At 37.5% G+C, this 16944-nt stretch overlaps 1 protein-coding gene across 3 annotated transcripts in view; it reads left to right on the top strand.

The window, feature by feature from the left end:
• Cmss1 (cms1 ribosomal small subunit homolog) overlaps positions 1–16944 on the top strand; it is a 295208-nt gene that overhangs the window by 265494 nt on the left and 12770 nt on the right. For 2 of the 3 annotated variants that reach the window (XM_090347360.1, XM_090347380.1), the window contains exons 3-4: positions 10850–10921; positions 13713–13842. In XM_090347360.1, coding sequence (XP_090203486.1) covers positions 10850–10921; positions 13713–13842 — 202 coding nt within the window. The remainder of the gene's footprint in view (positions 1–10849; positions 10922–13712; positions 13843–16944) is intronic. The other variant, XM_090347370.1, reaches the window with a different exon arrangement.

The raw sequence follows: 16944 nt of genomic DNA, 5'->3' as shown, positions 1-16944 counted from the left end.
TCAGTCACATTTACCCTTCCCTTCACCCGCTCCTCCTTCCTTTTTCTTCCTGCCCCCCCAAGAATTCTTCCTTTTAATTAATGTCAAATATATGAATAGAATATATATGTATATATATTGTGTGTAAGGATGTTTTAAATTATTTTTTTTCACAGTACTGGAGTTGGAACTCAGAAATGCATGCTTCCTAGGCATGCACTCTGCTACTTGAGCCACACCCTGACCCTCAACATGTGTGTGTGTGTGTGTGTGTGTGTGTGTGTGTGTGTGTGTGTGTGTGTGTGTGATTGGAGGGGTGGGTACTTGGCCTTGAAGTCTGGGTTTCTTGCATAGCTTTTTTTTATCACAGCTTACATTCTACCACTTAAGACACACTTGTAGTTCCATCTTTTTTTTACTGGTTACTTAGAGGTTAGAGCTTCTCAGAATTGTCTGCTCAGGCTGACTTTTTAACTGAAATCCCTAGATCTCTGAATCCTGAGTAGTCTTATGGACATGAGCCATACCCAAGTGTTTTTATTTTTTTATTGCTTTTATGTTTTGTTTTGTTGCCAGTCCTGGGGCTTGAACTCAGGGCCTGGGCACTTTACCATTTGAGCCACAGCACTAATTCTGGCTTTTTCTGTGTTTGTGGTACCAAGGAATCAAACCCAGGGCTTTGTGCATGCTAGGCAAGCACTCTGCCACTTGACCATATTCCTGGCCCCTTTATTATGTTTTGAATAGTGTCTCATTTTTCTTTTCTGAACTGTCCGGAACCATGATCTGCCTACTTACATTTCACACATGACGGGGAAATATAAACCAACTCACCCACCCAGCTTTGCTGGCTGAGATGTGATCTCACAAATTTTTTCACTGAGTTGGCCAGACACCATGAGTGCCTAGATCTCCATCACTGGAGCAGAGAGGATCGCATGCATCATCCATCATGATCATACTATTTTGTTTGCCTTTTAGGTCTAGATTGCATATATGAGAGAAAACTCCTTAACATGATGATCTTCAATCCCATTCATGGTCTTATGGATATATTCAATTCATTCTTTTTCTGGCAGAATAACATCCCATTATATAGAGAGATATGTATATACATACATATCACATTGCCTTATCCATTACTTATAGGCACCTAGGTGGTTTCAGAGGCATAGGTGCTGTGAACAAAGCCATAAAAAATATGGATGTGCAAACTGTTTCTACCGTATGCTGACTTACATCCCTTTGGATAGGTCCAGGAAAGGTATAGCAGGATCCTATTTTCACTTTGTTGTTATAGTTAATTTGAGGACTTTCCATTAGCATTTCTGTCATGGCTGAACAAAATTACATTCTCATTAGCTATAGTAATGATATTTTTTTTCTTCGCCCACCTTGACAGCATCGTTTATTTCTTTCATGATTGTCATTCTGGCTAAAGTTAAATAGAATCTCAGTGTAGTGGCTTGCATTTCCTCAACAACTTAAAAGAAGTAAAATCAGCCTGACAATACAAGGAGAAATGTTCAAAATTTTAAGTTGTTTGCCCGCTTATTAGTTGGATAATTTGTTCTTTTGGATTTAGCTTTTACAACTTTTTATATATGCTGTATAGTAATTCTTTGTCAGAATAGTTGGTGAATATGGTTTCCATTCTGTAGGCTGTATCTTTGTTCTGGTCATTGTTTCCTTTGACATACGGAAGCTTTTAAGTTTAATGAAATACTGGTTATAAATTTTTGCTCTTATTTCTTGATGTAATGGAGGCCTATTCAGAAAGTCATTACTTATGCCTAGATCTTCAAGTGTTTTCCCCTAGTAGTTTCAAATTTTCAGGCCTTACATTAAGATTTTAGTTTATTTTGGTTCATTTTAAATTAATGTTTGTACAGGCTAAGAGATGGTGGAGGGAGGATCTAATTTTAGACCTCTATGTGAAGATCTAGCTTTCCTCCCACCATTTGCTGAAGAAGCTGGGGTTTTTTTTGGCGGGGGGGGGGGGGTGGGAGGAGTGTTTGTGTTTGTTTTCATTTTTGTTTTTGTTTTGTCAGTCATGGAGCTTGAACTCTGGGTCTGGGCCCTGTCCCTGAGCTCAAGGCTACCACCCTACCCCTGGAGCCACAGCACCCCTTCTTGCTAGTGGTCACTTGGCGATAAGAGTCTCAAGTTCTTTAGTGCCTGGGCTGGCTTTGAACCGTGATCTCAGCCTCCTGAGTAGCTAGGATTACAGGTGTGAGCCACCGCACTCAGCTGAGAAAGCTGTTTTCTCCAGTGATCCTTGGTCAAAAGTTAGATTGCTCTGTGTAGGCTTACTTCTGTGCTTTTTTTTTTTCCATTTTGATTTATATATCTGTTTTTGTGCTAGTACCATGCTGGTTTGTTTTGGTTTGTTTGTTTGTTTTGCCAGTTCTGGGGCTTGAACTCAGGGCCTGGGCACTGTTCCTGAGTTTCTCTGTGCACAAGGCTAGCACTCTACCACTTGAGCCACAGCACCACTTCTGGCTTTTTCTGTGTATTTGATACCAAGGAATCGAACCCAGGGCCTCTTTGTGCATGGTAGGCAAACACTGCTGCTAGGCCACATTCCTGCTCCCCATGTTGTTTTTATTACTATTACTCTGCAATATAATTTGAAGTCAGATACGGTGATACCTCTAATATTATTCTCTACGTAAAATTTCTTAGGCCATTAGTGGCATTTGTACCTTCATATGAATGTTATAGTTTACTTTTCTACTTCTGTAAAAAATGACATTGGAATTTTTATGGGGATTACACTGAATTGCAGCGTTGTTTTTAGTAGTATAGGTGTTTTCAAAATACTAGTTCTTAACAATCCACGAACCTAGGAAGCCTTTTTATCTTTAATTTCTTTTATCAAGGTTTATAGTTTTCATTGTAAAAGGCTTCCCTCTTCTTAGTAAGTCTGTTCTTAGGTATTTTTTTTTGAAGCTATTGTGATTGAGATGGTTTTGCTTATTTCTTTCTCAGCCTGTTCATTACTAGTACATAGAAAAGCTACTTGTTTTTCTATGTTAATTTTGTAGCCTGAGTTTTGCCCAAAGTATTTACCAGATCTCAGCATTTTTGGAAGAGTCTTTGGTTTTTAATAGAATGTTAATCTCTTGTCACATGAATAGCTAGCATGCAGTTTTGTTCTAATTCTGTAGGCTTTTCTTTGATCTGGTTATTGTTTCCTTTAATGTGCATCACTACTAAATTTCTGCCATTTTTATAGCTTCTAACAGTGAGAATTAGATGAATATACTAGTTTGTTTATTCACTATTCTATTGATGGACATTTGGGACTCTTTCCAGTTTGGAAATAGTATGAATAAATCTGCCATGAACAGTCGTGTACATAACTTTCATCATGTATATTTTTATTTCTCCTGAATAAATAATGACTCTTGCCAAGAAGGAGTATATAGTTTTACTAAAACTTTAGTTTTCAAAATTATTGTACCATTTTAAGGATCCCCCTTCAGTATGTGAGAGTTTGGATTGTACTATATCCTTGTCAGCGTTTCAGTTATTCGTCTTTTAAGTTTAGACATTGTGGTGGGTATATACTGAGTGACTTTTGTTAAGCTCTCCAAACAATGAAAAGCCCATTCTAAACTGCTTTTAATTTTGTAATGAACATGTCTGCTTAATTATAAGACAGCAATTAAAATAGGTTATTTCCACCAATATAATAATCACGTATATCATTACAAAAAGGAAAATTACATGCCATTGAAGGTTATTATTGAAAAAAATAGCAATCTTTTTCTATACCTTCATCCTGGTTTTTTCCTCATAGTAAGCTTCAACTTCTCTATTTTTTTTCCTATCGTTACCTTGATAGTTTACCAATCTGGAGCACAAGCTATTAACTTTTGAACATCAAATAAGACCACATAGCTCATACATCTACCATCTATTTCCTCTCACTCTGCTTCTTCCGTTACTTACATTATGTTACATTTTGCTTAAAGCAGTCACTATTATATTATTGTGACAATGGAAGTAACTGCTTGAAGCTGAGACAAACAAAAGCTACAATCATCTCTTTGCTATATATGATATATATATATGATATACATATATGGTATTCATAATTGCCTTATTATTTGCCTGCCTCTCTGTGTTCATTTTGTTAATTGATTCAGTATGTTTAACTGCTCTTTCATACGCCCGTGAATAATTTCCAAATGATCAAGTACATCAGCTGTTTTCCTTTCGGTAGAGCTGCATACTCTCGCTCCACACTCTCGCTCCACTCTGAGTCGGTCTGTGGGCCCACTGAGCCCATGAGACCTGATAGCCTTCTTGAGATACTCTTTCAATGTGGTCTTGGGATAGCTTCTCTTTTTGTTGAATTTTGTATTTTCCTCTTTCTTGGTTTACTCTTCATTTTGCCAGGAAAAAAAAATTCAGTATCTTCACATAGGAAGACCTTTTTTTGACATCTCAAAAAGCAAGTTAGGCTTGCTAAATAGGCTGATTATAAAAATCTAATTTACAAATAAACTTTATTCAATATTTAGAAGCCATTTTCCATTGAGACTACCATATATCAATGGTATTAAGAGGTCTTTACAAGAAAAGGCTATGGGGAACAAGTGAGAACATTAAAACGGTTTACATTGACCAAGATGCATTGTATTCACAAACTGCTTTGTGGAATGACAGCTCCTTTGTAAAACTACTTAAAAATAAATAAAGACTTTTCTTAGTTGCACCAATCTTTAAACTCATGGTCTTGCCCTTGCTAGATAGGGTCTGTACCCCTTACACCACTCCCTCAGTCCTTTTTTGCTTTAGTCATTTTTATTCTTTCCCCCATGAAAGAAATAAAGCCAGAAGTGGTGCTGTGGCTCAAGTGGTAGAAGACTAGTATTGAGAAAGCCCAGTGGCAGTGCCTAGCCCCTGAGTTCAAGCCCCACTACTGGCAAAATAATAATAATAATAATAATAATAATAATAATAAGATGATAATGATGATGGTGGTTTACATTGTATTTGTTAAGATGTGCTTCACATCCTAAAATAAGATCTGTTTTGGAGAAAGTTCCATGAGCTTCTGAGGAGAACATGTGTCTTGCTACTGTTGGGTTGCCTGTTCTTTAAGTGTCGATTACATTCACTTAATGTGTAGTGTCATGACTTTCATTACTGGGTTTCGTTTTTTGTGTGAATGGCCTGGTTAATGGTGAGAATAGGATGTTAAAGTCACCCACTAAGATTGTCTGGAGGTTTCTCTGAGCCTTTATTTTATGGAATGATTTGTACCAATGTTCCGAGCACTTGGGCTGATAGTGCCAGATCCTTGGTGCATTCTTCCCTTTATCAGTACGAGGTGACTTCTTTCTTCCTTCTGACTAATTTTGGTTTCCTTATCAGATATGAATAGAAGTACTTAGCTATTCTTGATTGCTTTGGGGTTACATTCATTTGAAATATCTTTTTATCCTTGCTTTTCATTCTTCTTTATGCCAGTACCAGGACCTCACACTTTTAACTTTTTTTGTTCACGCTGGCTTTGCATCACTTGAACCATGCCTCCAGTCCAGCTTTGTTGCTGGCTAATTGGTTAAAAAATCATGTGGACTTTTCTGCCTAGGCAGGCTTCAGACTTAGATCTTTAGACTTCAGCCTCTTGAGTAGTTAGGATTACAGCAGTGCTTGACTTCCATTCTTTTATTTTAAGCCTGTAGTTCTCTTTGCCACTGTGTTATATTTCTTGGAGGCAGAAAACATTTGAGTGTTCTTTTTTAAAAATCCAATCTGCTAAAACTAAATAAAAATAAAACATTCTGTCATGCCAAGAGCATAGCCTAGCATAGATGCTCACCTAGCATAGATGAAACCCTGGAATTGATTCTTTCAGTACCACATACTTAGAAAAAAAACAGAAGTAGTACTGTGGCTCAAGTGGCAGACCCACCAGCCTTGAGCAAAACATATCCATGGACAGTGCCCAGGCCCTGAGTTCAAATTCCAGAACTGGCAAAAATAAAAAGTAAAAAGTCTACCAATCTGTCTTCTTTTTTTAATTTATTTATTTTTTATTTCTTTTTTCATATATTTTTATTGTAATTAATAGAAGGGTTACATTATATTTGCCAGATGGTGCATTAATTCACATACATTGATACCCTTTCTCATGTCTAGGTTCCTATTTCCCTCCTCCCACCCCCACCCCTCATCTTGTTTTCCCCCCTTCCCTATCCAATTTCAAATAACCAAATACAAATATATCCGATATATCAGGTAACAAAGTAAGATACTGTAACAATATGAGATAACCAAGGGACAGCAAAAGAGATGAGAGATAACATAGTATATTAAGGACAACAATCACTCATTTTATGGCTTATGTTTCTATATCCCAGAGATCCTTTCCTTTAGCGTCATACTGTATGGCCTTATGTATCTACATTTTGCTTTACTGTAAGTCTCTGCTAGGAGAGCCCAAGGTTTCTACTGATTATGACAAATGAGGGAAACCATTGAGCCCATGTTCCTTTGAGTCTGGCTTACTTCACTTAATATTGCCAATCCTTCTTCTAATTGGATAATAGAGACCATTAATATCTTTAGTTATTGTTGAAAAGTATGTACAAGTTTCTGTCACTCAAGTTTTGGTTCTTTCCTAATCCTCATTTGTTCATGTGCTATTGTGAATTAAATTTATTCTTTCCTTTATTCATATTGTCATGTTTCTCTTATTTTTTGGTATATGAGATTTCTTTGGGTATCTTCTGCAGTGCTAGCTTAGGAGTCATGAACTCTTTATTTATGCTTATCATAGAAAACATGGCTTTCACCTTTGGTTTTGAATATTAACTTTGTAATCATCATTCCATGGGCTTTGCTGTTGAGGGTTTATTAATAATCTACTGTTTTCCTTGTTATGAGTCAGCTATTATCTCTTGTATATCTCTTCCATATGCTTTTTTATCCTATTTATTTAATGTTTTCATTATAGTATTACATGGTAGGTTTTTTCCTTGCCTCCTGTACTTATATATTACTCCCCAAAATTTGAAGCATTTCTGCTGTTCTTTTATTTAATATTTTTTGTGCCAGTCATGGAGCTTGAACTCAGGGCCTGAGCATTGTCCTTGGACTTTTCTCAAGGCTAGAGCTCTACCACCTGAGCCACAGTACCACTTCCAGGTACCGATGAATCAAACCCTGGGCTTGGTACATGTTGGGCCAAATTTCCAGCCCTATTCAATATTTTTTTCTATTCAATATTTTTTATATCTGTAGCTTGTGACTTTTTCTATGCCTGTACTTCTCATTAGTTTGAGCATTTAATGGTGTCCTAAGTTTCTCTTCTTTATCCTGCATTCTCTTCCTTCACTCAGCTATTACTGTTGTTGTTGTTGTTTAAATCATTCAGGTGTTTATGTGTAAATATGGCTCTCACTCTCTCATTTTCTCTTTCTCCCTTCCTCCCTTGTTCCCTCTCTGTCTCTCTTTCTCTTCCCCTCTCTCTCTGTCTGTCTGTCTCATTCTCTCTCCCCACCTCTGTATCTGTCTGTCTCTGTCTCTGTCTCTCTGTCTCTGTCTGTCTCTCTGTCTGTCTCTGTCTCTCTGTATGTCTCTCTGTCTCTCTCTGTCTCTCTCTCTCTCTGTCTCTCTCTCTCTGTCTCTCTCTCTCTCTCTCTCTCTCTCTCTCTCTCTCTCTCTCTCTCTCTCTCTCTCTCTCTCTCTCTCTCTCTCTCTCAGCAGTGATTTGTGATCACTCTACCACTTGGACAACAGCCACTTTCGGCTTTTGGTGGTAATTGGATAAGAGTCTCTTTCTTGTCTGGGCTGGCTTTGAACCATGGATCTTAGCCTCCTGAGTAGCTAGGGTTATAGGCTTGAGCCACTGGCAATTGGCCACATAGCTTCTTATTAGCTTACTTTTCTAGTCAACTAAGGTATATGATCTAGAAAAGCAAATACAATATTGGATGTTCTTTGTAAAGATCTAAGTATTTAAACCTAATGTTTAAATATGATGCAAGATGTCGACTAAAGCAATTCTTCACATTTCCTTTTCCCCAGTCCATATTCAGAATTGTTTTTTTCCAGAAGATGGGAGACCATATTTTTACAACTGGGTTCATTTTGATTTATGTTATATGTGAATTAATTGGCTTTGTAAACCTAACAAATACAAGCATGTACACTTCTAGCAAGTACACCCATATACTAAATATGAAAATGTAACAAATTTCTAAGTATGCTTCTGCAAAACACCTTAATAATGATGTGCTTTAAGAGATCTGCAAATCATATCCAGGCTTTTCTATGAGTAGAATGTTAGTCTGCAGTTAAATGCTTATGACTATCTGGAAGCTTCTGTGACATGTTTATGCCTTTGGCCAAGTTTCGTATTGTCATATACCAACATCAAACTGACATGTATCTCCATCTACAAAATATCTTAACATTCTCAGTCAGGCCATAAAATATTTTTTTCTTTACAATTTTTGGTCTAACTTAAGAAGCTGAAAGTTATTATGATTCCCATGTTACTTTAATCCTAAGGCATTTAAGTCTACTTCTCTCATGATTGAAAAAGTCTCTATAACTGCTTGTCCTTAATCCTGTGTCTTGGAGAAAATAGTTATAGTATTTTATCTCTAACTTGATAGGCCTCTGAATATCAATCTGGACACTGTTTGCAAGCTTTCATAGAAAGATTCATCTGTGATCATATTAAAGAGAACCAGTGAAAACAAGATTAGTTAGTAACTTAATAGATTAGACAAAGTACTCTCTGAATGGAATGGAAATTTAATCAAGAGAACACTCAGAATAAGTTCAACTTAAGAGAACACTGAGAATTTTTAATTTACATTTTATATCTTATTTGGCAACCTGTTTACAAATGTTACATATAAAATCCCAACACAGGAAACATTGATTAACAAATCTGGAATCTGGGCCACTCTATTTTATAAATCAAGGTCACAATTCAAATTTCCTGTTTTTCTACCTTAAAAAACCAAATCTATGGATGAATCTAGAGCAAATCATGTTGAGTGAGACAAGTCAAGACCAAAGGAACAAAAGGCTCATGGTAGCCTTAATATGTGGCTATTAGATCCAAAGAGTACAAGAGCGAGGACTCAATATTTGCATACTCAAAGCTATGGACATGGTAATGGAAATAAAAACATAACTATATAGACATAAAAACCTATGACTCTATAGACATAATGTTTTATTCCATAAATTAATATGTATCTATGATATACAAACCCTTAGCCTAATTTTGATTAAGTTCTAAAATCTAAGTCCCAGTGATTGTATATAGAAATTCCCTTCTTGAACACTTGTTTGTTAAACTTGTCATTTGAAATATGATGTAAAAATCAATGTTAATAAATTCTTTAATAAAAAAAAAAAACAGGGGCTGGGAGTTTGGCCTGGGGCCGGGAGTTTAGCCTCCTAGTGGTGGAGTGCTAGCCTAGCATGCATGAAGACCCAGGTTCGATTACTCAGCACCACATACATAGAAAAAAGCTGGAAGTGGTGCTGAGGCTCAAGTGGTAGAGTGCTAAGCCTTGAGAAAGTCCAAGGACAGTGCTCAGACCCTGAGCCCAAGCCCAGGAATGGCAAAAAAAAAAAAAAATCCATGGTAAAAATAGCATGAAACTGTATAAGGTACTCAAGGGTCAAAGCAACAAGAAAAATAAATTGCTTTCAGTGCTATAGTACTAAGACTGTTAGCAAACCATGAGCCAGAAACATCTGTTTTATAATTGTTACTGAGAAAAACAGTTAGGAAAGCTAGTTTTCTACAAAAGCATAAGTAAATATATCCTACTTTGGGCTTTCTATGCTTACTGAAAAGAAAAAAAAGGAATCAATAATACAGAATTATAAACCAGTTACTTGGAGAAACTAGCTTATAATTGCCAGTTCATAGAAAACCTCATTCAAGAAAGAAAAAGAGGGGCCGGGAGTGTGGCCTAGTGGTTAAAACACTTGCCTAGCATGCATGAAGACCCGAGTTCAATTCCTTGGTACCACATACATAGAAAAAAGCCGGAAGTGGTGCTGAGGCTCAGGTGCTAGAGCTCTAGCCTTGAGAAAGTCCAAGGACAGTGCTCAGGCCCTGAGCTCAAGCCCAGGACTGGCAAAAAAAAAAAAAAAAAAAAAAAAAGTATGACTGAGGTTTTCTTTTCTTTCTTTCTTTTTTTTTTTTTTTTTTTTTTTTTTTTGCCGGTCCTGGGCTTGAGCTCAGGGCCTGAGCACTGTCCTTGGACTTTCTCAAGGCTAGAGCTCTACCGCTTGAGCCTCAGCACCACTTCTGGCCTTTTCTTTTCTTTTCTTTCCTTTCCTTTTCTTTTTTCTTTTTTTTTTTTTTTTTTTTTGTCAGTCCTGGACTTGAGCTCAGGGCCTGAGCACTGTCCTTGGACTTTCTCAAGGCTAGAGCTCTACCACTTGAGCCTCAGCACCACTTCCGGCTTTTTTCTATGTATGTGGTACCAAGGAATTAAACCCAGGTCTTCATGCATGCTAGGCAAGCACTCTACCACTAGGCCAAACTCCCGGCCCCCAAATCATAATTTTAATCACATCTACTTCTACTTCCATTTTTAATACTCTGAACACCAAACACATACATGTATTTGCTCACACATTTGGATCTTTGTTTAAGGATTTTCTAGTCTTAAGTCATCTACTATTTCTGACTTTCTACAATTTTCTCTGCTCAGCTACTGCACAATGGCTTGAGTGGGTCTCATAGCATCTGCATGTAGAATATTACCAAGGTATTCTGAAGAATTTGTTTATGGCTGGAAGTACTTTATGATTCCTTGACACTTCATCATGCAAAGATAAAAGGTTTCTCATTTGTTTTTCTTTATAGCCTAAGGAATGTTTCTTGATACAAGCAAAGGAACCAAAAAAGGATGCCATCAAGACCAGGAAGAGGAGAAAGGTAATGTTTACAATTCACTCCTATAATGCTGTGATTTCTATCACATTTTTTTGTCTTTTTGTTTCTTCTTCCTCCTCCTCCTCCTCCTCCTTCTCTCTCCTCCTTCTCCTCTTCCTCCTCCTCCTTCTTCTTCTTGTCCTGAGACCAGGAATCAAATCCCTATCTGGTGTTTTCATCTATTGGTTAATACTCTACCAATTGACCCATGCTTCCAACCCCCCCTCTCACATTTTTTTTTTTTTTTTGGCAGTCCGGGACTTCAGATCAAGGCCTGAGCACTGTCCTTGGACTTTCTCAAGGCTTTCTCTACCACTTGAGCTTCACCACCACTTCTGGCTTTTTTCTATGTATATGGTACTGAGGAATTGAACCCGGGTCATCGTGCATGCTAGGCAAGCACTCTACCACCACTAGGCCAAACTCCCAGCCCTCCTCTCACATTTTTACACATCATATTTTCATGAAGAAACTATTGTAATTCTCATGTGAGAGATACAGAAATTGTAATATTTAATGAGGTTGAGTGCTTTCCCTAAGGTTACTAACAATAATTTTTCTGTTTAGGTTAAAACAAATTCTTCTGATTCGTATTTCAATCCCCAAATCTTTGTTATCATGCCCAAATTTTCATTGTGGTTAAATGTTATAATCTAATTCTAGAAATAGCCGAAAATAGTATCCCTACTGACTCCTTGTTTTATCCAAGAAATTTACCAAATTCCTTATCTCTGAGCACTGTCCTTGGGCCTTCTCAAGACTAGACCTCTACTACTTGAGCCACAGCACCACTTTCAGCTTTTTCCATGTATGTGGTACCAAGGAATCGAACCTGAGTCCTTGTGCATGTTAGGCAAACTACCACTAGGCCGAGCTACCAGTTCCACAAACTTTTTTTAGAGCTCTCTCAGTCTTAGGCTATCTTTCATCTTCCACCAGAGTTGTGAGGACAGCAGTGCAATTCTCTCCCTGCCAAGAAAGGTCTACTGCTAGTCAGCAGAAGAAACATGATTGAGATTAGAGGAAAGGGGACTGACTCAAACCAGTTACTTAGCAGCTAGTTTTTAGAAAACTTAGGAATGTACATGCATGTGTTTTCTTTTCTCACAAACAGCCAAATAGGAAAACAAGAGATGCCAAATTGGCTTGAGGTTTGGCAAGTCTTTAAAGAACTAAGTTTAACTTCTCTTTGATAATTTATTTGTACATTAATGGCCTGTCAGGAGTCTTAAGTCCTAGTGCTCAAGGTCAGAACTCTACCTAGATAAGTTTGCCTTAGTTGAGATCATGCTAAAATATGCCTACTGGTAACATACTTAAAAGATTCTGTCTTGACCGTTTTTGGCAATAGTGTTGTATAAGATGTCAGGGAAAGTGGGAAGAACACTGGGGTGAGAGGTTAGGTAAACACCCCTTCTGAATCTTTGGTGAAACATAAGAAAGGGAAATTTATAATGAAACTGAAGTAAGTGATTGTGTGTTCCCAGCATTCAATAAAAGTTCCCAGCATACTCAAATGAGTCCAAATTAAAACACATGTTAAAGTCCAAATCAAAATACTTCCTGTAATATCGATTTTACTTTCCATACTGCCATTTTAAGATTGTCAGTCTCCCCAAACTTGAGACTCAGGGATGTAAAGTGTGCTTTTCAGTGGCCTATTGTGCTCAGACTAGTTCTAAAGGTTTAATTTTAATGTCAGAAATTCAGAGACTGGGCTGGAAGTTTGGCCTACTGGTAGAGTGCTTGCCTAGCATACACAAAGACTGGGGTTCAATTCTTCAGTACCACAGACATAGGAAAAAGCTAGAAGTGGTGCTGAGGCTCAAGTACTAGAGCCCCAGCCTGGAGAAAGTCCAAGGACAGTGCTCAGGCCCTGAGCTCAAGCCCAGGACCAGTGAAATAAAGAAAAATTCAGAGTCTGGTCACCACCTCAAATTCTCAAAAGCAAAAAGAAATTTCCAGGGCAGGGAGCATGGCCTATTGCTTGTCTAGTATGCATGAAGCACTGGGTTCAATTCCATGGTACCACATATATAGAAAAGACCAGTAATGGTACTGCAGCTCATGTGGTAGAGCACTAGCCTTGAGAAATTAAAGCCTCCGGACTGGCAAAAAGAAAAAGAGAGACAGAGACAGAGAGAGATTGATTTCCATTGCATTTTAATCAAAAATCCCCAATTGCAGTTTCATGCAGAAATTTCAGATCACCTAAAAGTCATAGACCAAGAGTTATAAGGTTATAAGAAGCCTTTTACATCACCACCTCCTCCTCCTCCTCCTCCTTCTTTTTCTCCTCCTCCTTCTCCTCCTCCTTCTTCTTCTCTTCCTCCTCCTCCCTCTCCTCCGCTTCTCCTTTTTCTTCTTCTTCTTTTTTTTTTTTTTTTTTTTGTTGGTCATTGGGCTTGAACTCTGGGCCTGGGAGCACTGTCTCTGAGATCTTCAGCTTAGTGCTTTACCACTTTGAGCCACAATGCCACTTATGGTTTGGGATGGTTTACTGGAGATAAGTTTCTTATGGACTTACCTGCCCAGGTTGGCTTTGAACTGTGATACTCAGATCTCAGCCTCTGGAGTAGCTAGGATTGCAGGCATGAGCTACTATGCCTGGCTAGATCACCTTGTTACTTTTTAAACAATAGTTGTGTCTAAGAAGTATTCAATAACTTTTCTCAAGTGTCTATATTAAAACTCAATCACTCCATTTACTCGCATTAATCCTTATACGAGAGGAATTAATTCAAGCCTCTGCCATTATAAAATCTATCTTCCATTTTTTTCTCTTTTGTCTTAGAAGAAAATTACTGATATTCTTGCAAAATCAGAGCCCAAACCAGGGTTACCTGAAGACCTACAGAAGCTGATGAAGGATTATTACAGCAGCAGTCGCTCAGTGATTGAATTAGAAGAATTGAACCTTCCAGGTACAGCTAGACTTCAAGTTTTCTAAGGATGGAGAGCAAAACAAGTTCATTGTGTCTTTATAGTATATTACGGTTAGGTATCTGAGTTGATAAACTAATATATTTTCCATATGATAATACTTCTTTCATCCACCTAGTATTTTGAACTACTGGTTGATTTATTGGGGTACTACAAATATCTGGTGAATATAATACTAAGATTTGTGATTGCATGTACTTTTTCATTCCCAAAACTTAATTGTTAGGAATGCATTTTTTTTTTTTTTTGCCAGTTCTGGGCTTGAGCTCAGGGCCTGAGCACTGTCCTTGGACTTTCTCAAGGCTAGAGCTCTACCACTTGAGCCTCAGCACCACTTCGGCTTTTTTTTTCTATGTATGTGGTACCGAGGAATCAAACCCGGTCTTCATGCATGCTAGGCAAGCACTCTGCCACTAGGCCAAACTCCTGGCCCTGGGAATGCATTTTTAGAAAATTCCTCAAAGAGAAAGACTCACTAATAAGGATATGAGTTAAACTAAAATTAGGGCAGTTCACCACATTTGAAAGTATAGATGTAAAATTCAGTTTACTCTTCCCTTTCAGATAAAAACTTTTAAACTTTAGTAAGCATCTTTGTTGTCTTATTGCCCCTCTCATGGTTTTCTTAGCCAAGGTTTTATTTTTAGGGTAGTATTTTGAGTTGTAGCCCTGATTTCTTCAAACAGACGATCAAAAATGTTTTTAGCAAAACTGATACCACACTTAAGTGATTCTTAAACTACCAGTGTAAAGTCTGCTGCATTAGACTGTCTATAATTATGTTAAAGAAAATTACTGGGGGTGGAGGGGTGGGAAATGGGAACCAAGACATGAGAAAGGGTATCAATGTATGTGAATTAATGCACCTTCTATCTGGCAAATATAATGTAACCCTTCTATTAATTACATATATGGAAAAAATATATGGAAAAAAAAGAAAATTGCAAATGTAAAATGATTACCTTTCATTAGTTTTTGAATTGAAACATCCACTTAACTTTATTGGGCAGTCCTAAAACATGGGCTGTCCCAAAAGCAAAGCATAAAATGTTTGGGTACCACTATTTCAGATGAGCTATTTATAAATGACAAGGGATTGCTAAGATGACTTGTGGAAAAAGTTAAGGGTAGCTTGATTTCCTTTTTCCATTATATTTTTTATGTTTTTAGAAACTTGAGAAGCTGAAAAACAGTTAGTTCCCTGAATATTTATAATTCTATTGTGATACACTTTTTAAAAATGTATTTTAGATTTGGAAACATGAGTGCCCTGCTTCTCTTCCTAGACAATTACCCCATAGGGAATAAAGTAGTGTATTTACACATGAGCAAGAGCTAGAATTGTAGGCTTAAGTGAGCCCAAGGGACTCACTTAGAAACTCAATTAGAAACCACTCTTCCCAGCTCCTGGGTGTTTCAGCCATGTGTGACTGCTCTATGGCAACAACCAAGTGTTGTCACAAAACCACTTTCCCAGCATAGTTGAAGTTTAGTTTTTAACCTTGTGACTCAATGGTTCTTTGCTAGAGCAAACTTGGAACTTGGAAGGATTTATGAGTTAATGGGAACACTTCCATCCTGTCACCTCATGGAACATCATAAAACTTGTTTCTACAGTTCATGAGAGTTAAAGATCAGAAGAAAGCTTTAAGGGTTGTCTAAGTTCCATAGTGAGTGAGTTTGTATTAAAGTATTATTTTAGTTAACTGTTGTTAAATAGTTGTTTAAAGAAAGTGTTCTGTGTCATACAGTTAGGCAAGAATGTATTTTCATGGGTTTATTTCGGGGGGAAAGAAAGTACGTTAAATCTAGACAAGTTGGACCATTCTGAAAGGAATGGGCCATCACTGATAGGACTAGGAGAGAAGGTCCTGTTTGCTGTGCTGACAGAAACCAAGGACAGACTCATCAGAAAGGAAGTCCAGGTGAGATGAGTGTAGGGAGATACCAGTGGGTATTGGAATAGGTTCAGGAAGTTATGTAAGTGTAAACTGGTTTTAAATAATTATCTATTATTCCTATTAAGTTTATGAAGGCTCTGACTTATTTGTTTTGTTTTGGGGTTTTGTTTTGTGTTTCTGTCTGGCTTTTGAGTTTTGTAGTTGTTAATGTTTTTGATAAGGTCTCAGAAAAAGCCTAGGCTATCCTTGAACTCACTGTATAGCCTCTGCTGGTCTTAATCTTCTTGCTCAGCTTCCCAAGTGCTGGGATTACAAGCTTGTGCCACCAGGCCTAGAAATTAACTTGGTTTTAATTTGAGATTGTTCATATGTCTAAAGGATGTCTTGTTAATTTAGCACTGTGTCTGTATACTGTTTATATCATACACATGGACAATTTGGGTCTCAAGACAAGTCACTGGAAACTAATTACCTGCTGCTGTCTACTCAGAACTGTGTTGTGGTTTAGATTAATGGTCCTAAATGCCTGAAGGTTAGCTGCAACCAAATAACCCAGACTTCTTAAAATCTACCTAGGCCTTCCTTCAAAGAATTCACCACTTGGCCAGGAATATCCATCATTATCTACATTTTTTTAATTAAGTGGTTGTACAAAGAGGTTACCACTTCATAGGTCAGGTTATGAGTACAATGCTTCTTGGTATAAGTGTCTATCTTTTTTAAGCTCTCCAGGTAAATCCTAGCATATACAATCTTGGAGAAATGCAGTTTGAAAGACCATCAAAGGTGTTAAGAAGCAATACCTTTGAAGCTATTTACATGATATGGATTACTAGACTTTATTTAATTCAGTAACAGCAGTAAAATTACTGTATTTATACAGAAACTTTTTTTTTTTTTTTGCCAGTCCTGGGTCTTGACCTCAGGCCTGGGTACTGTCCCTGAGCTTCTTTTGCTCAAGGCTAGCACTCTACCACTTGAGCCGCAGCACCACTTCCAGCTTTTGCTGTTTGTATGATGCTAAGGAATTAAACCCCAGGCTTCATGCATGCCTGGCAAGCACTCTACCACTAAGCCACATTCCTAACCCTAGAGAAACTTTTTCTTACAGAAAGAATTTGATAACCATAACATTGCTATTTTATACATAACAAACACAGATCACTATTTTATCTTGAGTTA

The sequence above is a fragment of the Megascapheus bottae genome, chromosome 1 (genome assembly GCF_031878675.1).
Source record: "Megascapheus bottae isolate mThoBot1 chromosome 1, mThoBot2.hap1, whole genome shotgun sequence".
Classification (NCBI taxonomy): Eukaryota; Metazoa; Chordata; class Mammalia; order Rodentia; family Geomyidae; genus Megascapheus; species Megascapheus bottae.
This window is presented reverse-complemented; position numbering and strand designations above follow the sequence as displayed.